Source organism: Leuciscus leuciscus, assembly GCF_965113295.1.
Source record: "Leuciscus leuciscus genome assembly, chromosome: 20".
Classification (NCBI taxonomy): domain Eukaryota; kingdom Metazoa; phylum Chordata; class Actinopteri; order Cypriniformes; family Leuciscidae; genus Leuciscus; species Leuciscus leuciscus.
The window spans coordinates 17758353-17780530 of record NC_138744.1 but is presented as its reverse complement, the minus strand read 5'-3'; the positions used below and the strand labels follow the sequence as shown (position 1 = coordinate 17780530).

The following is a 22178-nucleotide window of genomic DNA, read 5'->3' as shown; positions in this document are numbered from 1 at the left end:
GTTGCCGAGAAACAGCGCCGCGAATTGTGCAGAAAATGCAATAGGCGGCTCTTTGTGCATTGTGTAATGTCAAGTTCATAAATTCATAAAAAAATTATTCTACAGTAAAAACTGCTTAAAATTTGGATTTCGTTAGAGTAGTAGCTCTACTATAATGGGATAATGTCCAATTTAACGCACCCTCTGAGTTGGCCGAGAAACAGCATCGCGAAATGGGCAGAAAATGTATTAGGCGGCTTGTGCACTGTGTAATCCAAGTTAGAAAATGTATCAAAAAATAATTCTACAGTAAAAACTGCTCAAAATTTCGATTTCATTAGAGGAACAGCACTACTATAATGGGATAATGTCCAATTTAACGCACCCTCTGAGGCGGCTGTGAAACAGGGCCGCGAAATGGGCAGAAAATGCATTAGGCGGCTTATTATGCACTGTAATGCCAAGTTAGAAAATTCATTAAAAAAAATTCCACAGTAAAAACTGCTTAAAATTTGGATTCCGTTAGAGTAATAGCTCTACTATCATGGGATCATGTCCGATTTAACGCACCCTCTGAGGCGGCTGAGAACCAGCGCCGCGAAATGGGCAGAAAATACAATAGGCGGCTCATTGTGCACTGTGTAAAGTGCTAAGTTTAAAGCTTCATAAAAAAATAACTCCAGAGTAAAAACTGCTTAAAATTTGTATTTCGTTAGAGTAGTAGCTCTACTATAATGGGATAATGTCCATTTTAACGCACCCTATGAGGTTGCCGAGAAACAGCGCCCGGAATTGTGCAGAAAATGCAATAGGCGGATTATTGTACATTGTGTAATGTATCAAGTTCAAGAATTCATACAGAAATAATTCTACAGTAAAAACTGCTTAAAATATGCATATCGTTAGAGTAGTAGCTCTACTATAATGGGACAGTGTCCAATTTAACGCACCCTCTGAGGCGGCTGAGAAACAGCGCCGCGAAATGGGCAGAAAATACATTAGGCGGCTCATTGTGCACTGTAAAATTTCCAAGTTTAACGCTTCATAAAAAAATAATTCCACAGTAAAAACTGCTTAAAATTTGGATTCCGTTAGAGTGATAGCTCTACTATAATGGGATCATGTCCAATTTAACGCACCCTCTGAGGCGGCTGAGAACCAGCGCCGCGAAATGGGCAGAAAATACATTAGGCGGCTCATTGTGCACTGTAGAGTGCCAAGTTTGAAGCTTTATAAAAAAATAACTCCACAGTAAAAACTGCTTAAAATTTGGATTTCGTTAGAGTAATAGCTCTACTATAATGGGATCTTGTCCAATTTAACGCACACTCTGAGGCGGCTGAGAAACAGCGCCGCGAAATGGGCAGAAAATACATTAGGCGGTTCATTGTGCACTGTGTAAAGTGGCAAGTTTAAAGCTTCATAAAAAAATAACTCCACAGTAAAAACTGCTTAAAATTTGGATTTCGTTAGAGTAATAGCTCTACTATAATGGGATCATGTCCAATTTAACGCACCCTCTGAGGCGGCTGAGAACCAGCGCCGCGAAATGGGCAGAAAATACATTAGGCGGCTCATTGTGCACTGTGTAAAGTTCCAAGTTTAACGCTTCATAAAAAAATTATTCCACAGTAAAAACTGCTTAAAATTTGGATTCCGTTAGAGTGATAGCTCTACTATAATGGGATCATGTCCAATTTAACACACCCTCTGAGGCGGCTGAGAACCAGCGCCGCGAAATGGGCAGAAAATACATTAGGCGGCTCATTGTGCACTGTGTAAAGTGCCAAGTTTAAAGCTTCATAAAAAAATTATTCCACAGTAAAAACTGCTTAAAATTTGGATTTCGTTAGAGTGATAGCTCTACTATAATGGGATCATGTCCAATTTAACGCACCCTCTGAGGCGGCTGAGAACCAGCGCCGCGAAATGGGCAGAAAATACATTAGGCGGCTCATTGTGCACTGTGTAAAGTTCCAAGTTTAACGCTTCATAAAAAAATTATTCCACAGTAAAAACTGCTTAAAATTTGGATTCCGTTAGAGTGATAGCTCTACTATAATGGGATCATGTCCAATTTAACACACCCTCTGAGGCGGCTGAGAACCAGCGCCGCGAAATGGGCAGAAAATACATTAGGCGGCTCATTGTGCACTGTGTAAAGTGCCAAGTTTAAAGCTTCATAAAAAAATTATTCCACAGTAAAAACTGCTTAAAATTTGGATTTCGTTAGAGTGATAGCTCTACTATAATGGGATCATGTCCAATTTAACGCACCCTCTGAGGCGGCTGAGAACCAGCGCCGCGAAATGGGCAGAAAATACATTAGGCGGCTCATTGTGCACTGTGTAAAGTTCCAAGTTTAACGCTTCATAAAAAAATTATTCCACAGTAAAAACTGCTTAAAATTTGGATTCCGTTAGAGTGATAGCTCTACTATAATGGGATCATGTCCAATTTAACACACCCTCTGAGGCGGCTGAGAACCAGCGCCGCGAAATGGGCAGAAAATACATTAGGCGGCTCATTGTGCACTGTGTAAAGTGCCAAGTTTAAAGCTTCATAAAAAAATTATTCCACAGTAAAAACTGCTTAAAATTTGGATTTCGTTAGAGTAATAGCTCTACTATAATGGGATCTTGTCCAATTTAACGCACACTCTGAGGCGGCTGAGAACCAGCGCCGCGAAATGGGCAGAAAATACATTAGGCGGCTCATTGTGCACTGTGTAAAGTGCCAAGTTTAAAGCTTCATAAAAAAATATTTCCACAGTAAAAACTGCTTAAAATTTGGATTTCGTTAGAGTAGTAGCTCTACTATAATGGGATAATGTCCAATTTAACGCACCCTATGAGGTTGCCGAGAAACAGCGCCGCGAATTGTGCAGAAAATGCAATAAGCGGATTATTATACATTGTGTAAAGTGCCAAGTTTAAAGCTTCATAAAAAAATAACTCCACAGTAAAAACTGCTTAAAATTTGGATTTCGTTAGAGAAATAGCTCTACTATAATGGGATCATGTCCAATTTAACGCACCCTCTGAGGCGGCTGAGAACCAGCGCCGCGAAATGGGCAGAAAATACATTAGGCGGCTCATTGTGCACTGTGTAAAGTTCCAAGTTTAACGCTTCATAAAAAAATTATTCCACAGTAAAAACTGCTTAAAATTTGGATTCCGTTAGAGTGATAGCTCTACTATAATGGGATCATGTCCAATTTAACACACCCTCTGAGGCGGCTGAGAACCAGCGCCGCGAAATGGGCAGAAAATACATTAGGCGGCTCATTGTGCACTGTGTAAAGTGCCAAGTTTAAAGCTTCATAAAAAAATTATTCCACAGTAAAAACTGCTTAAAATTTGGATTTCGTTAGAGTGATAGCTCTACTATAATGGGATCATGTCCAATTTAACGCACCCTCTGAGGCGGCTGAGAACCAGCGCCGCGAAATGGGCAGAAAATACATTAGGCGGCTCATTGTGCACTGTGTAAAGTTCCAAGTTTAACGCTTCATAAAAAAATTATTCCACAGTAAAAACTGCTTAAAATTTGGATTCCGTTAGAGTGATAGCTCTACTATAATGGGATCATGTCCAATTTAACACACCCTCTGAGGCGGCTGAGAACCAGCGCCGCGAAATGGGCAGAAAATACATTAGGCGGCTCATTGTGCACTGTGTAAAGTGCCAAGTTTAAAGCTTCATAAAAAAATTATTCCACAGTAAAAACTGCTTAAAATTTGGATTTCGTTAGAGTAATAGCTCTACTATAATGGGATCTTGTCCAATTTAACGCACACTCTGAGGCGGCTGAGAAACAGCGCCGCGAAATGGGCAGAAAATACATCAGGCGGCTCATTGTGCACTGTGTAAAGTGCCAAGTTTAAAGCTTCATAAAAAAATATTTCCACAGTAAAAACTGCTTAAAATTTGGATTTCGTTAGAGTAGTAGCTCTACTATAATGGGATAATGTCCAATTTAACGCACCCTATGAGGTTGCCGAGAAACAGCGCCGCGAATTGTGCAGAAAATGCAATAAGCGGATTATTATACATTGTGTAAAGTGCCAAGTTTAAAAATTCATACAAAAATAATTCTACAGTAAAAACTGCTTAAAATTTGCATATCGTTGGAGTAGTAGCTCTACTATAATGGGACAGTGTCCAATTTAACGCACCCTCTGAGGCGGCTGAGAAACAGCGCCGCGAAATGGGCAGAAAATACATTAGGCGGCTCATTGTGAACTGTGTAAAGTGCCAAGTTTAAAGCTTCATAAAAAAATAATTCCACAGTAAAAACTGCTTAAAATTTGGATTCCGTTAGAGTGATAGCTCTACTATAATGGGATCATGTCCAATTTAAGGCACCCTCTGAGGCGGCTGAGAACCAGCGCCGCGAAATGGGCAGAAAATACATTAGGCGGCTCATTGTGCACTGTAAAGTTCCAAGTTTAACGCTTCATAAAAAAATTATTCCACAGTAAAAACTGCTTAAAATTTGGATTCCGTTAGAGTGATAGCTCTACTATAATGGGATCATGTCCAATTTAACACACCCTCTGAGGCGGCTGAGAAACAGCGCCGCGAAATGGGCAGAAAATACATTAGGCGGCTCATTGTGCACTGTGTAAAGTGCCAAGTTTAAAGCTTCATAAAAAAATAATTCCACAGTAAAAACTGCTTAAATTTTGGATTCCGTTAGAGTGATAGCTCTACTATAATGGGATCATGTCCAATTTAACGCACCCTCTGAGGTGGCTGAGAACCAGCGCCGCGAAATGGGCAGAAAATACATTAGGCGGCTCATTGTGCACTGTGTAAAGTGCCAAGTTTAAAGCTTCATAAAAAAATAATTCCACAGTAAAAACTGCTTAAAATTTGGATTCCGTTAGAGTGATAGCTCTACTATAATGGGATCATGTCCAATTTAACGCACCCTCTGAGGTGGCTGAGAACCAGCGCCGCGAAATGGGCAGAAAATACATTAGGCGGCTCATTGTGCACTGTGTAAAGTGCCAAGTTTAAAGCTTTATAAAAAAATAACTCCACAGTAAAAACTGCTTAAAATTTGGATTTCGTTAGAGTAATAGCTCTACTATAATGGGATCTTGTCCAATTTAACGCACACTCTGAGGCGGCTGAGAACCAGCGCCGCGAAATGGGCAGAAAATACATTAGGCGGCTCATTGTGCACTGTGTAAAGTGCCAAGTTTAAAGCTTCATAAAAAAATAATTCCACAGTAAAAACTGCTTAAAATTTGCATATCGTTGGAGTAGTAGATCTACTATAATGGGACAGTGTCCAATTTAACGCACCCTCTGAGGCGGCTGAGAAACAGCGCCGCGAAATGGGCAGAAAATACATTAGGCGGCTCATTGTGCACTGTGTAAAGTGCCAAGTTTAAAGCTTCATAAAAAAATTATTCCACAGTAAAAACTGCTTAAAATTTGGATTCCGTTAGAGTGATAGCTCTACTATAATGGGATCATGTCCAATTTAACGCACCCTCTGAGGCGGCTGAGAACCAGCGCCGCGAAATGGGCAGAAATACATTAGGCGGCTCATTGTGCACTGTGTAAAGTGCCAAGTTTAAAGCTTCATAAAAAAATTATTCCACAGTAAAAACTGCTTATTCCACAGTAAAAACTGCTTAAAATTTGGAGTTCGTTAGAGTAGTAGCTCTACTATAATGGGATAATGTCCAATTTAACGCACCCTCTGAGGTTGCCGAGAAACAGCGCCGCGAATTGTGCAGAAAATGCAATAGGCGGATTATTTTCCATTGTGAAATGTTAAGTTCAGAAATTCATACAAAAATAATACTACAATAAAAAATGCTTAATTTGGATTTCGTTAGAGTAGTAGCTCTACTAACTTCACAATGCTACAGTAAAAATGTCTAAATTTGTTTATGGTGACAGTCAAGCACAATGGGTATAATTGAGGCAACTTTTAACGCACCCTCAAAGGCAGCTGAGATATAGATCCCCCAATGGGCAATGGGTAATTTTGGCCTTTTTCATGGGTCCATAATTTCAAAATTCTACAGTATAAATATCTGAAATTGTGCATGATTATATTCAAGCACAGATGCAGGATAAAGCATCAGTGAAACACCCCCAAATGGGCCAACAATGTGATAACTCTTCTGTATTGTCAGATTTGGTCCATAACTTTAAAATGTACAGTAACAATGCAATGGCTCTTTCAAGTCAATTCAATTTAATTCATACATACATTCATTTGTATAACACTTTTCACAATACATATTTCAAAGCAGCTTTACAGAAAATGCAGATTTCTGTTACAAAACCACAGTAGGATTTTATGAGATATCAGAAAGTACAGTTATAAGATAGAACAAATTAGTATTTACAAACGCATGCATTTTAAGCAAAATTAATGTGCAGTTTAAAGCAATGATAAAATGATCATTTATATATATTTATCATATAATCAGTCTTCATAAGGGGCTGGATCCAAGCTGGAGCATAATATCTGGTTACCTTGTGAAATTTTAATTTGTAATAATAATAAAAATAAATAAATAAAAGTATTCAATATATTTATTTTTAAATACATTTAAATTATGTTATTTGCAATAATTAAAGATTGATGTAGCCTATAGGCCTCATTATATTTTTTACAGTCATTTTATGTTATTATTATTTGTTATTTACCTTTCAAAATAATGTATTATTATTTTCTGAAAATAGATAGGCCTACAATATAAACAGGGTCCCTAAAAAGTGTAAATAAGAGAAAAATATTTTTACAGTCCATTTTCGCTGATATATCAGTGTTATTTGCATTTAAAAAAAAATATATATATTCTTTTCTTCTGAAAATAGACACAAAAGTAACACAATTCCGTTAAAAAACGCGAAAAAGAGAAAAACCGCACGGTCCCTAAGTTGAGCGTCAATAAGAAGCCAGCAAACGCGGACGTTCGCGTCATTTAAGGTGGAACGGATAGCGTCAATAAGAAGCTGCGAATAAGAAGCTGGATTCAGCCTCGTTTACATCAGTTTGATCTGTATCGCAACAATAGCCCAAATGTGCGCTTGAACTATTACTCTTCTGAATATGAAAATGTCCTTGTCCATTGTTATGAGGTTGTATGTTGTAGGCTATGTTGCACATTCTTGTTTTAACTTATAATTGTTGAACTTTATTTCATGAAGTTTACCCACTATTATTATTGTAACTGTGGGTACAAACTGGGGAGAAAGAAAAAATACAGTGGCAATTGTCATAAAAATTTGTTTTTATTGATTTTTTTCAATTCCAAAATTTGTTTCCAATTCTCACTGAGCTTTCTGCATAAATATGGAGTTGATAGAAGAACCAGAGACAGCAGACTTTCTTAAGTTAACATAGACAAAATAGATAATGAAAAGAATAAAGAAACACACAGAAAAAAGTTTAGACTCACCAGTTACCTTTGGTTTTTGATGAATGGATGCATAGCCATACCTGTTTAAAATGTAGGCCTAGGCTTCAATAATAATAATAATAATAATTATTATTATTCTAATAGCTAAACGTGGTGTGATTAACTGGAACACATTCAGGTAGGTATAAATGGTAAATATGTTCCGTATAGGCTATAGCATACTTTGGACTTCTCGCATTTGCAATAATAATAATGATAATATTTACATTATTATTATTACTAGCCTTCTATTATTATTATTAACCCCAAATAACAAGTGTTTAAATGAGAGCTTAATCTTAGATATATCATATCCAATTGTTTGCAAAACTATGTAAACCCATTTATGCCACATATAAGAAAAAAAAAATGCATTGGTAAATCATAAGTACGACATAAAAAGACGAAAATAAAAGCTGAGATTTTGGCATAAAAAGTCATAGTTATGACATAAAAAGTCATTTTTTTTTGTTTAAGTCATACTTTTAATATTATAATTATGACCTTTATATCATCAATATGACTTGATAGGCTGTCATAATTTTGACTTTTATCTCATAAATTATGACTGTCATAATTTCGTTTTTTTTTTCATCTCATAATTTTGATTTAGAATCTCATAAATTCGACATTTTGTCATAATTATGTGGCATGATTTTAAAAACTTTCATAATTTTCAGATATCTACTACAGTAGCCTAAATGACGGCATATTTTTCCTCACAGTCCACAGCAGAGAGCAGTCTACGCACTACTCACAGACTGAAAAAATAGCACTACTTCATGACCGTCGCAAAACCTAGTGAACTTCCTACCTAGGCTGCATTTTACGCATCTTGAACACTCAAAACTGCAGTCACGGGTAGGGAGCTGACAGAGTTTTAACACACAGCCTGAGTGTTTTGAATGGGCGTGACCGAGACTGCGTGATTACGACGAGCTTTTACACAAGGGAGACAATCCGGACCACATCTACTTCGTATTTACCGAAATATCAGCAATCGGTAAGAACATATGGTTTGTCTAAATGTTACAGTGGCAGGACTTACGATTCTCAACACCAAACTAAACTTAAGTGCGCGTGATATACGGCGTGGTCGCCGCTAAGGAGCAGCCAAGCACTTCCTGTTCTTTTGCTAAATACATTAGCGTTTCTAAACACGTAACGTTAGCTTACAAGTTGTTCATTATTCGCACCTGTTTTGTTAGCGATTCTGCTGTCGTGTCTAGGTTTTATAATGAGAGATTAACGTTTATTTATCGTCAAGGGTTAGTGTTGACAAATTCATGTTGATTTTAGTAGTTTAGCCATTTACAGTGAGATGGATTATTGATATTTAGAAGCAGATATTTATATCGATTATATTAATTATATGGGAACTATTTTTAACCTCACAGTTTATTAAAGGTAGTTTTAGTACTAAAGTAGGCTATATCATATTTTGGGATATAAACTAACCAGTTGCATAGCGTATTATTAGATCTCTTCTACTGTAATGTGATTGAATTTTTTTTTATTTATTTTTTTTATTGGTTGGTCGACAGATCTCTGATTTGAATAAAGTGAAAAGAGTTGTAGATGTTTTACAGTAAGGCAATGGGAAGAGCAGACTCACATGAGAGACATAAACTACTAGAGTCATCAACATATCTGAACTCGTGAGATTAACTGGTGCTTTCTGTGTTTACTCAGATGTCATATCTAAAATATTCCCAGCATGTGTTGATCTAGTGGCTGCTTTCTTTCCTCAGATCTAATTCAAGATGTTTTACACCTGTGGTCCCAATGAGGCTATGGTGATCTCAGGTATGCTGCATCTGTTGGTCTTTATTACAGTTATGTATATAAATAGGCTAAGTAATGAATCTCCTTGAAAGTTAGAATAAAGATACTATAAACTGAAAAGCAGCTGTGAGCCTGTGACTAAAGATTTGCACCCATCAGACTTTATCAATAACCCTTAGAGTTCTGTAGTGATTTTTTTTGTTGTGCAATCTGCATTCTTTTTTTATACAATTACCAAATGCAGAACTGGCTTCAGCTATTCATGTGACTTTCATTCACAGGTCAAAACAGACACAAAGTTCACTGTAATGGTTGTGATATTTTGTGTATATAAATGTCAGTGGTTACACATTAAGATGACTTTAATGCTCAGGGGGGGAAAAAACCTCAGCAGGCTCACATTTACTATAACAACAAGGTTAATGTAGGCAAACCGCACTGTACAAAGGGGAAGAAAATAAGTCACCAGCTCCATTATGTCTCTGTCGCCCTTGTTCTCTCTGTAAACAGTTGACAAGCTGCTGGAGACATGCAATGACATGAAGTGTGCTAATGAGTTACTTTTCTAACATTGGAAATCATGCAAGGGATTGACTTTGCTTTTTAAAGGGAGATACATTTTGTACCGTGATTTGTTAAAAGTGGAGGATTTTCAGCAATGTAATGTTAAGATGACGACATGCATTTCTCTGTTGTTAAACTAGAAATGTGTCCTGATAAAAGCAAACGATTCGTACAATGGTTGACTTTTTTTATTTATAATTTTTTTTTGCTGTAATTTAAAACATAGGACTTGTAATAAGAAATATATACAAAATATTTGTTCAAAAGTTTGGGATTTTTTAAATGTCTCTTATGTTTACCCAGAATACATTTATTTAATCAAAAATACAGTAAAACAGTCATATTGTAAAATATCATTACAATTTAAAATGACTGTTTTCTACTTGTAAAATGTAATTTATTCCTGTGATGGCAAATCTGAAATCTAATATTTTGATTTACATCTCAAGAAATATTCCTTAGTGTTATCAATGTTGGAAAATGTTTTTGTGCTTTATAATATTCTAACATTGGAATCCTTGATGCATTTTTTCTGGATTTTTTTAATGAATAGAAAGTTCAAAAGAACTTTTAAAAGAGCATTTTTTTCTGGATTTTTTTAATGAATAGAAAGTTCAAAAGAACTTTTAAAAGAGCATTTTGTTACAATATATGTCTTTGCTATCACTTTTGATCAATTTAATGTATTTTTGCTGAATAAAATAATAATAATAAAAAAAAAATATATTACTGACCCCAAACTTTCATGGCCGGTAAAAAGTATTTATGGCCTGTAGCCCATATAACAAACCAGTATTAAATAACCAGTATTGATCAATGCCTATGTTGTGTATCCTTATAGATGCACAATATAGGCATTGATCAATACTGGTTATTTTTACCTTTAGATGATACTTATTTAAAAATGTAATAACCCTGTTAAATGTGCATTTTCAGCAAATCTCAAAATGAATATTACATTTTCATACTTAACACATTATTATGTTCTGATGCCTAAATTCACTTCTAGCATTTACAATTGATTGATTAGTTTTTAATGTTTTATTTTTAATTTATTTTTTGACAAAATAGTATTACGTTATATTATTAACCATCAGTTATCGGCTATAACATAATAAAGGCATTATAGACTTATCTGTATTTCCCAGACTTTAATATCGAAGCATCCCTGTTGTTGTGATGTTTCTGTGATATAAAATAGATATAATTTAAGATTTTGGACATAGCTCCCACCCCTAGCCAGTGGATTTTCAAAATTCCACCAAGTATGTTTTCAGTCAAGTACTGGCACATTATACCAGCAAAAAAACCCTGTCATCTCTTTCAGGATGTGGTCGCTCTCCTCCCCTGATGATTGCTGGTGGAAGAGTGTTTGTTATTCCCTGCATTCAGCAAATCCAGCGGTATGTATCGAATTACAAAAGAAGGCGGATTATTACAACATGTTAGTGCCTGAACACACGTGCATTGGAACCATTCTGTTTAACCAGGTGCTGCAGGGCCAGTCTCTAATGTGATTCAAGAATAGACTGGGACTCACTGGCCTCATGAATGATGGGAACAAGAACAATAGGCGGCTCTGTGTGCAGTAGAGACTCCACTTGTGTTTACATTCCTCTCCACGTATACATGGCGAAAATTAATGAATCATCCGTTCCTCAGAGAGAATTCCTTCATTCCATTTTGTAGATCGCTACAGATCAGTGCAGTAGTTGAATTTGCATTAGTCTGTCCATAATCTGATTACTGTACATCAACATTCACGTCTGTGGCCCTGTTTACACCTGGTATTAAGAAGCGTTTTCTTCGATCGGATCACAAATGGACGACACTAAATTCCAGTGTAAACGGGGTCTAAAACGTGTTAGAGCTTGTCCACTGCGACCACTTCCAGAGGTAGTCAAAAACGCATTTCGCAAAATTGCTTTTGTAGTGTAGACGCTCACGTGGTCGAATGCGTCCAAACAACCACAAAAGACCATTGTCTCCGTCTACTGACCTAAAGCGTAAACATTATGGGAAGCGCACTAGCCACAGTAGCCAGACAGAATTTCAACTTTGTTGACTGAAGACCCTAGTTTAGTTTGAAGACAAAAAATGTACTAAGCGCAATGTTCTCTCACCATTCCTGATTTCTAACACGCACTCACATCGTTTGGCGTGGTCTTGCAGCTCTTAAATCTGAAACGAAAGCTGTGCGTTTATATGTAAATTGCGCAAGCTTATTTCGTCCATTAGATCGAAAGATCTGAAAAGCCCATACATTTACCTGCCCATAGACCCTCCCCTCGAAGAAATCAGGACAGAAGTGGACAAAAGAGACGGATTAAAACACCAGGTGTAATCGGGAATATGTCTCCCTCATCTACTTGTAATCCGATTGAAGTGGTACTCACTGCAGTCAAATGACGTCCAGCTCCACCTCTCTAGACGTCTAATGGGGTGGAGGGATAGAGTTGTGGGTAGGGTTAGGGTGTAGTTGGATATTCTAGCTCCACCCATTAGGCTGCCCAAATTACATTCGCTCCTCCTCACTGGATGTCTAGCTAGACGTAAGCTCCACCCATTTGCTCTGCAGTGAGCAGCCTCTTTATTGAACAAGGTATAAACAGGTCCAGTACGAGATTAAGTTTAGCCATCAGTCATGCTGTGTAGCTATGACCACATTGAAATTGCTAATTAGTGCGTGTGGTTTGGGGGCGGAGCCATCTGTTTGTCCAAATACTGGTAGTCAATGGATATGTTTGGGAAACCTGTTTCATGCCGACTTAAATGTTTTACAGCCGTTTTTCTTTTCTCCTAGGATCTCGCTCAATACTCTGACTCTGAATGTAAAGAGTGAAAAGGTCTACACCAGGCATGGTGTACCGATCTCAGTGACTGGCATTGCCCAGGTTAGAGACACACACACACACTTTACTGTCATCTGTTACATCAGTTTTACAGTCTGTGAGTGCTGTTATTTATGTGTTCTGCAGGTGAAGATCCAGGGTCAGAATAAAGAAATGCTGGCTGCAGCCTGTCAGATGTTCATGGGGAAGTCGGAGACTGAGATTGCTGAGATTGCCCTTGAAACCCTTGAGGGACATCAGAGAGCCATTATCGCCCACCTGACTGTGGAGGTACTGTGAGATGCTTAAAGAGCTATTTGTGTTCTGTATCAAACACACACAGAATGGAAGAAACAAGCTTTTTATAAGAACATTTCAAAGGGGACTGGAGGGTTTTAGTGCTGAAATAAACAAACAAGCAACCTCAGCTGACTGAGAAATGTGGTGTGCTACTAACTGTACTGCTGTTTTTTGATTATTTGTTATTTATTGTACAATCTCTCATTCTTTCTCTTTGTAGGAGATCTACCAGGACCGTAAAAAGTTCTCAGAGCAGGTGTTTAAGGTGGCTTCCTCTGACCTGGTCAACATGGGGATCGGTGTTGTCAGCTACACGCTCAAAGATGTGCATGACGATCAGGTGATGTAATGCACCTCACACCCAACAAACACTATTTTTCAAAAGTTTGGGGTTGGTAGGATTTTTAATGTTTTTTAAAGAAGTCTCTGATGCCCAAGGCTACATTTGTTGGATTAAAAATACAGGAAAACGTACAGTAATGTTTTAATTAAAAAAAATGTAATTTCTTCTCGTCATGTCAAAGCTGAATTTTCAACAGCCATTACTCCAGTGTCACATGATCCTTTACAAATCATTCGAATATGCTGATTTGGTGCTCATGAAACATTTCTTATTTCTTAACATTTCTTAATGTTGATGACAGTTTTGCTGTTTAATATTTTTATGGAAACCATGATACAGATTTTCAGGATTCCGTGGTCGATATAAAGTTAAAAAGAACAGCATTATTTGAAATAGAAATCTTTTATATCGTTATAAATGTCTTTACTGTGACTTGATCACTTTAATGAGCCCTTGCTAAATAGAAGTATTATTTTTTTTTCCCCAAAAATCTTACTGACCCCTTTAAAGCTTTTTAAAGAGTAGTGTATATTCATAATAATACATTCATTTTAGTTTGAAACTCACCCGGACTCTCTCACAGGATTATCTAAGCTCGCTGGGTAAAGCTCGTACTGCTCAGGTGCAAAAAGACGCTCGTATCGGTGAAGCTCAGTTCAAGAGAGATGCCGTCATCAGGGTAAGATTTTTCATATTCCTGTTGTCATTAAATGGTTTGGGATAAAACTGAATGTATGTGTTTGTGTGTGTAGGAGGCTCACGCCATGCAGGAGAAGGTCTCTGCTCAGTATGTAAATGAAATTCAGATGGCTAAAGCGCAAAGAGACTTTGAGCTGAAGAAAGCATCCTATGACTATGAGATCAACACCAAGAAGGCAGAGTCTGAAATGGCCTATCAGCTTCAGGTACCAAATGATATTCAACTTGGTTTCCAGCTGGTAAAATGAGGAATGCTACTTTACATCAATTAATATTTTAGGAATTTCAAGAAAAGCAGCAATTAAAGCCCTTTTTGGAGCCCTTTCACACCAAAAGTAAAATAAATAAGCCTCAGGCTGAAGAAAATGTGATTTTTATCCAAGTAATTTTAGTATGGTTGAATTGGATCATTGAAGGTGAGCAGCAAATGTATTGGTTAATAAAGTGAGATTAATTACATAAAGTATATTTTTGTAATATAACATTTAATTATTGCAGGTTTGCGTAATATTCTGAGTTAACCTTATGTAAATAAGAGGTTGCATCCATCATTCATTTTGAGAGATAAAATGCAAGACAGAAAACCATAACACATCAAATGAATGAATTAAAAGAATAAATAATACATAAATAAGGTGACATTTTCGTATTATAAAATGTGTTGTCATGCTGAACTGACATCGTGAGAAGTGCATTTCTGGGTTTGTAGGATCACAGAACTCATTCCTCTCACTCCTTACAGATGTCCCCATAAGAAACTCTTACCATCCGAATAGGGCTTAAAGCCCAAAGTATACTTCGAACATGGACACATAGCCTTTCAAAGTATGCTCCATTTGATAGTGTTCGCGATACATGCGCTCTAGAAAGATTGTCCCGTGTCTGTGCTATTTTTCTCCAGAAGTTATGACTGCTATAAATGTCTTTGTATTCTTTTTAAATAAAGTTGCTGCTATCTCATAACCTCTCTCACAAGAGCTTGTCAATGCGGTCGTCTGTTGTTGTTGTTGCAGTCTCCGGTATTTTGTTGTTGTTTTTGTTGTTTTTCCGTCTCTTTAGTTAATTTTTTTTACTGTGAAACAAAAGCCCAGGCCAGTGTTGCCACCTATTGGAACAACTGATTAGTGCAAAACACATACAAAGTATGCACAGTTACAATAATCAGGCAGCGTGTGTATTATTCTTGTGGCGAAATTTGCGCCACGCTCCTTTCTCGTGGACCCTTGCGTATGTGTAAAAAACCAAAGTATACTTTGGGCTTGAGTCACGTCTTCTGACGTTTTTACCCACTGTCATTTGATTTAGGTGGCCAAGACTAAGCAGCGTATCGAGGAGGAGAAGATGCAGGTTCAGGTTGTGGAGCGCACGCAGCAGATCACTTTACAGGAGCAGGAGATCACCCGCAGGGAGAAGGAACTGGAGGCCAAGGTCCGGAAACCAGCCGACGCTGAGAGATACCGTATTGAGAAGATCGCTGAGGCAGAACGGTGAGGAACTGATGCAGATACACTTAAACATCGAGATCTAGAGGTTTTCTGTTTCGCGTTTTTGTCTACTTTTACACACATTTGTGCTTTGCTGGAAGCAAATCTAAAGAATAAAACTGATAGCTTGGTATCATAATCTCGAAAAACCTTTTCATCTCCTCTCATCTAACAGGCTTCAGTTGATCATGGAGGCAGAAGCTGAGGCAGAGTCCATCAGAGTGAGTTCATGAATCTCTCCACACACCTGTTTTTCGCCAGTGACAATGAGCGTTACTGTTTGCATAAGATGCACCTTACGCGACATACACCTTTTAATTCTTTCCCCGCCAGCATTTTTGAAAAATGTGCCAGCCACATCAGCATTTTTGATCATTTTCACAAAAGTTATAAGGCACCCAGATAAATTTCATACCCCATGCAATAAGTTAAAAGAAAGAACAGACCCTCTTTTTTTAAACAAATTCTAGCTCCATGCGTTCCTTTTTTTATCAACTCTTGAATATGGGTAAGTTTCATTAAAAAAAGCAACATTTTGAGCAAAAGCTGAGAAACATGCTTTTTTGTCAGACTATATCCAGATAAGATTCAGTACGATGATCAAAACATATATGGAGTAGATCGAGTCCATCAACACCCCTAATGCTTGCACAGTCCTATAGCTCGTCTTGGGTCGACATTTCATTCAGTAATATTAGGCAGTTTTGATTTATATGCCGTTTAATGTTGATGAAAACGTTATTTTACATATGCATCTGCTTACATATGATATAGTTTGTTTCTGCGTCTTTTTCGTCTGTCTTTTGATCAGGAGATTCTGTATTCCTTCAGAAAATGCCTAATAGCGCCCTCTACTTTATAACAGTGAAAAAGAACAACCTTGAAATTTCGATCAATGGCGGTGGAAGCTTTTTCTCATAAATTACGGAAATTTCCTCCAATGGTGAGGAAAGAGCCAGCTGTACTTAAAGCGAAATCTAAAAACGAACTGGTGTGACGTCATTTCAAACAAAATCAAGCCAAAGCAAAGTTCATTTTGAGCTTGCCAACACCTTTGAACTACCATTTGTCCGTGGCGATTACATAAGTAGGTGTGTTCTGGGGCTCCGCCTACTTTGGCACAATGGAAGTTTTCTCCAGTTCATTTCCTATGTTCAGTCCGTTGAGGTCACGACACGAGTAAAAACAAACACTCTGGAGAGCCGATTTGTAGGAGAAATTGAAGCGACACTGACATTATTTTTTTTTTCATGTTTAACACTAAAGCTACTTTTACTTTGCTATTGTATAAATAAACGTGACATGAGTTTGTGCAAACATCCACATCGCTATGATCGGATGCTTTCTTAACTGTCATTTTCTCATCGGTGCTATTTTTTAATGCGTTTATTTTGTTACTGAGAGGAAAGCGCGCAGCATGAGCAGAGTCAGGATGTTCTCTAAAATTATATCCTTGCAAAGGTATTTTAAACTTATTTTTACCCTTAAGCAAAGAACGAAAAATAACTTTGCCGTGAGTATATCAGGGCCTATTTAACACATCCCCATTCTCTCATTCTTCATCTTTTCTGTCTCTGTTTCAGATGAGGGGAGAGGCACAGGCCTTTGCGCTGGAGGCGAAGGGTCGGGCTGAAGCCGAGCAGATGACCAAAAAGGCTGAAGCTTTTAAAGAGTACAAAGAGGGAGCCATGGTGGACATGCTGCTGGAGAAACTCCCGCTGGTTAGTGCATCTGAACTTCTGAATGTCATTAAATAAGGTCAATGATAAGAGAACACTCAATAATGTTAAAATGCCATTTGTCCTCCACTGCTCTAGATGGCAGAAGAGATCAGCAGGCCACTCTGTGGAGCTCAGAAGATCACCATGGTGTCCAGCGGTGGGTCAGAAGTGGGCGTTGCTAAGCTGACAGGAGAAATTCTGGAAATCATGACTCGCCTGCCGAGCGCGGTGGAGAAACTGACTGGAGTGAAAATCTCACAGGTTACCTCACCTGTGAGTTAATGCACATAAAAACACAAACCAACACATTCTCACTTGTGAAACGTTATCCCATTTCATTTGTAAATCTAGTTGGTTTTGCAATGTTATGGCATAATTGATTCTAACTGTGAGTGATGACACGCTGACCGAGCCAAAATGGCGGGCGCATCGACATGTCTAGAGCGGTCGAATGTGGCATCTACGTATACATATCTATGCTGGTAGTCAGCAGGCTTTCCTGTAGTATCAGTGTCTGCATTCCCATTGGTAGTTGCCATCATTTTCTGATGCATCATCAACGTTCTCTTTCACATATGTCACTGCCAGTGACCAACAGCTAGGTGATAAATATAAATAGTTAACATAAGTTATGTGTTATAATTATAATCATTATGTGTATACACGTATGTGTGTGTATATAATATATATATTATATTAATGTTGATGTATAAAACAATTTATATTTTATTTATATTTTATATTCATTATATAATCTTGTCATCATTTAATCATATGCACTTGTATAACAACAATACATAATTTTAAATCTATTCATCGTCATTTACAAATGCAATTTGTTCTCATTCAGGGATATGTATCAAACTTACAACTCTCACAATGTATTGGTCAAAGTTTAAATCAGAGATGGTAGTAAATGTATATTAAACATAATGGCTAAATAAATAGCACATTTAAATCTTTGCAGTAAATCTAATTTAAATCTTTCTGTGTGAATGCCAGACTGTAAAATAATATGCCCATTAAGATCACATTGAATATTTTGTTATTACATTGCTGTAAAACACCTGGTTTCCACTCCAGACATACTAAATGTGGATGATTTTTTCTTTTCTTTGGCCAGGCTGGTTTAACCCGAATGGGCTGATGGAGTCGAGATGAAGAAGGAATCAAGTCTGATCAGCTCTGATTGTGGATCTCAACGCTTCCTGTGTGTGTGCGCATGTTTGCATGCCTGTGTTTGTACTGAACTTAGAATATTGAGGCATTTTTTTTGTAATCAACCATTTGTTACATTCAGTTTTTATATTCTATTTTGTGAATTACATGATTTTATCACATTATATTATAATTTTATACATTTATTAGGTGAACTACTTCATCTACTCTAGAGCCTCTGTTAATAGTTAATATTCAGGGAAGCAGGGTTGGTCTTCTCATTTTTGAATAGTTTCTGTCTGTTAGAGCCACACGCCTGTTGATTCTGGTTCAGTTCCTTTCTAAAACCAAAGTGCATTCCAGACCAATGCATGTAAATTCACCTCAAGTGCATTACTGAAGCCATAGTCCGCATGCATAATGCCTTCCGCATCTATCCAGACACCGAAATGTGACGCTTTATTCTTGCCGTTTTAAAACTCTTTGTGACTTATGTTCTGAGAATATATTGTCCGGTGGTTTAATACTTTTTCCTTTCAACAGTGGCACTAAAGTTTGAAAAATTATTTTAATCAGGCCACTTTCCCTTAAACAGGTCTGTGTGCTCAGGTAAGGGGTTATTTTGTACAGCAAGTTGAAAAGTAAGAGGGGGTGGGAAGTGAGTGCAGAAAAGAAACCTGATGGTTTTTGAAGTTGATGAACAAACAGGAAAAAGAAGAAGAGAAAACAGGTCAGGTTTTTAACGCAGGCCGCAAGCATGTCTTTGTGCCCACAGTAACTCAAGTGGAGGCTGATTGTGGTTTCATTTCTCGTATCATTTTCCAATGGTTGCAGCAACAACAAAAAGTTACTGTTTTGGTTTTACCATGCTGCTGTGTACTTAACACTAAAATTGACTCAACATTACCAGAGGTAAACCTATGCATCTCCAGTTTACGCCTTCAAAGTGCCTCAAAGCGACATTTAACTACAGCAACCTGCTCTTATATCTAGTGTTTTAGCAACAGGAACAGAACTGTGATGCGTCATGTGATACTTCCTGGCCCTAATGACTAATTTCATTCAAAATATTTATATTTTTTGTGCCATTAGTTTGTTTTCATTGGCTTAAAACCTTGTTTATATATTCAACAAACTTACCCAACATTTGCCTTATTGTATGTTCAATTGTGAAGTAGATATTTCACCTTAAACTGTAGATCTATATATCCAGGCTGAGATTTTTACATATGATTATACAAGTAAGTACTGTTTAATAAAAAACAAACTATTAGCATGTATTCTACTTTAAAACTTGTGTGGAAGTGTATGTTTGCACAAATTTAGTTGTGAAATCACGTACTACTCGAAATTAACAAATTGTAAATGAAAATGAGGATCGGATTTCGCTTTATTGGAAAAGGTTACTTTATTAAAACACCTACAAAAAGAGACAACACAGGCAATTACACTGACTAACACAGGCAGGGAGTCTAAAACGGAGACAGACAGACCCGATTAATAACAGATAGCAATATTAATGAAGAAAATTATATCCCATGAATTATTTACATTTTTCATTATTTAATAAACATGAATAGCTGAGGACAGAACATGCCCAAAACAATTTTTTTAAAAAAAGAAAAAAGTTCAGGCCTCATTGTACCAAAAAAGGTTAAAGGTTATTCAATTAGCATAATCGGGATTGGCATGAAAACCTTTGGGAATCACATTCTTCTGTGTATATTACAGTAAATGTTGCTCTCCACCACACCTACACACGCAGTCTTCCTCTTAAATGAGGATGAGGTGGCGTCACCACACCAGTTTCAAGTTAAATGTACAGTCTGCAGTCACTGAAACCATCACTGAGATTAAATGCAATTACGTACTGTTGCTTTAAGAGAGTTTCTTTGCAAGTGTCCCACAGGTTTACATAGTAAATTCAGGACAAATGCTTTGGTTATTTTTCTATTTTCTTAGTTTATCTCTATGTCTCTTTATAAACAATACATTTCTTATTGGTATAAATTTACATTTCTGTGGCCATTCCGCATGTTCCCCCCGCCCCCCTCTCTTTCTCTCTTTCTCTCACTATGTACTTTCCAGGCCCATTCATTTCAATTTCAAGTCCAGGCTCATATCGAGTCCTTTCAAATAGTGCATTGCTAGTACATTGCCATACATCCCATCCCAAAAGTGTTTTTGAATTCCAAAAGTTTAGTTTAACCCAGCACATACTGGTACCAACAAGTTCATGATCTGCGTTCAGCTTAGTTCAAGTCAATCCACGAAATGGCAGGTCAATTACAAAACTATCTGTAGTCATTTTCTGTGCCATCGAAAATGATAAATCACATTCAAACTTAAGGCCAGTTTCACAACAAGAACAATAACTATATTGGCGTCCACACTGACGGATAATAACTTCATGTTGTTTGAGATGAGGTAATGTCGTCTGCTGCTTTAAATGCTCGAGCTCTTTAAACTTGAGTGGATTCTGATTGGCTGTCAAAGTTTTTTGTTTAATAGTTAGCGCTCTAGTGTGGACTTTCCTATTTTCATAGAATTTAGATTATTAAACAATTATAGTTATTATCCTAGGTGTGAATGAGCCTAAAGGGACCATTTATATGCAGACAGACAGGAGGTGGAGTCACAAATATCCATCCAATAATTGACCGCAATTTGATCATGTCATAAGCCTGTTTCACACATCAGCGATTTTGTTGTACATAATTATAGTACCTTGTGTCATATTTGAAAACACTGAAAGCTCTTCAACATTCGTTTTTGACGTTCATCGAACTCCAAGAGGTCTAAAGACTCATATCATTGAAAAGAAAACGTCCCACTCAATGTTAATGTTTAGTGATGATGAATTACCCTCCACCACAAAAAAGACATGAAAAACTGGCTGATACATCCTCAGATTTTCTACATGACCACAAATGGTAGCAAAGTTAGACTGTTAAAATGTTATTCACTATTATTACTTAATATGCAAGTAGAAAAAACTATTTTTGTATTTCTTCTATAGTATAGTTTCAATACGCATAATCAATAAATTGTCAAATGCTGCCTGAAGAGAACTACGACTAAATAGACAGTTTGTAGAGTCGTGTGCTTTTGTGCTGCCTGTCATCTACCTATAAAAACCCTCCACCAGTTCCTACGATTATGTTTTGAGATCTATTCAGCGTTCAGGGAATGAAAAGACAGTTTTGATACATGTAACAGGACCAGGATTTTAGGTTCAGAGGCCAAGCAGCATTTTATCCCCAAATCAATTTCATATTATTCCTGTATCCAGTTAGCCCATTGTCAGAGCTTAGTCATCAGAACTGAGCCTGACAGAACCATTTACATATTCGTATAAAAGACGGAGGAATGCCAATGCCAATAATGCCAATTATGTGGTGCATTTTGGGAAATGTGAGCTCTGTGAAACCAAATACTGTGGAATAGTGATGTGGCAAGTATAAATAGCGAGGGAACAGTGAGCCTGAAAATGAGTTGGGGATAAAATGTTGCTTGAAAAGTTCAGGATAAGGGATGAGAAGCGGGTCATTAAGGGGCACCGAACCTGCGGCTTTTGTTCGCCCCATCCCATCAAAAAAAGACACTAATTTACATAAGAGTGCTTAGCCGTGTCTGCTTAAGAACACACCACCTGTCTGTGGTCCACACACACTTTCTTACATTCTTCCTCTCTTTATCTCCGTCACTCTCTAAACCATGTTCATTGCGTCTTCGGTGAGGAAGGAGTGAATGTACGCAAAGGAAGGCCGTAGTTTACAGTCTCTGTTCCAGCAGCTAAGCATCAGCTCATACAAACCCTGTGGGCAAACAGCCGGGCGAGACAGGTACACCTGATGAAGAGAGAGAGAGAGTTTGGCT

At 37.4% G+C, this 22178-nt stretch overlaps 2 protein-coding genes across 5 annotated transcripts in view; one reads left to right on the top strand and one right to left on the bottom strand.

Moving 5' to 3' along the window:
* Nucleotides 1-8274: 8274 nt before the first annotated feature.
* Nucleotides 8275-19908, top strand: flot1b (flotillin 1b). Its single transcript, XM_082149691.1, has 13 exons — nucleotides 8275-8417; nucleotides 9166-9220; nucleotides 11091-11166; nucleotides 12567-12657; nucleotides 12742-12885; nucleotides 13115-13234; nucleotides 13821-13916; nucleotides 13990-14142; nucleotides 15242-15423; nucleotides 15596-15641; nucleotides 17004-17141; nucleotides 17238-17414; nucleotides 18265-19908. Exons 2-13 carry the CDS (start codon nucleotides 9178-9180, stop codon nucleotides 18286-18288), a joined length of 1290 nt encoding a protein of 429 aa, XP_082005817.1. The 5' UTR covers nucleotides 8275-8417; nucleotides 9166-9177; the 3' UTR covers nucleotides 18289-19908.
* Nucleotides 19689-22178, bottom strand: part of ddr1 (discoidin domain receptor tyrosine kinase 1) — a 37895-nt gene continuing 35405 nt past the window's right edge. For all 4 annotated transcript variants that reach the window (XM_082149687.1, XM_082149690.1, XM_082149688.1 and 1 more), the window contains one exon: nucleotides 19689-22150. In XM_082149687.1, the coding sequence (XP_082005813.1) occupies nucleotides 22010-22150 (141 nt within the window). In that variant the 3' untranslated portion in view covers nucleotides 19689-22009. The remainder of the gene's footprint in view (nucleotides 22151-22178) is intronic.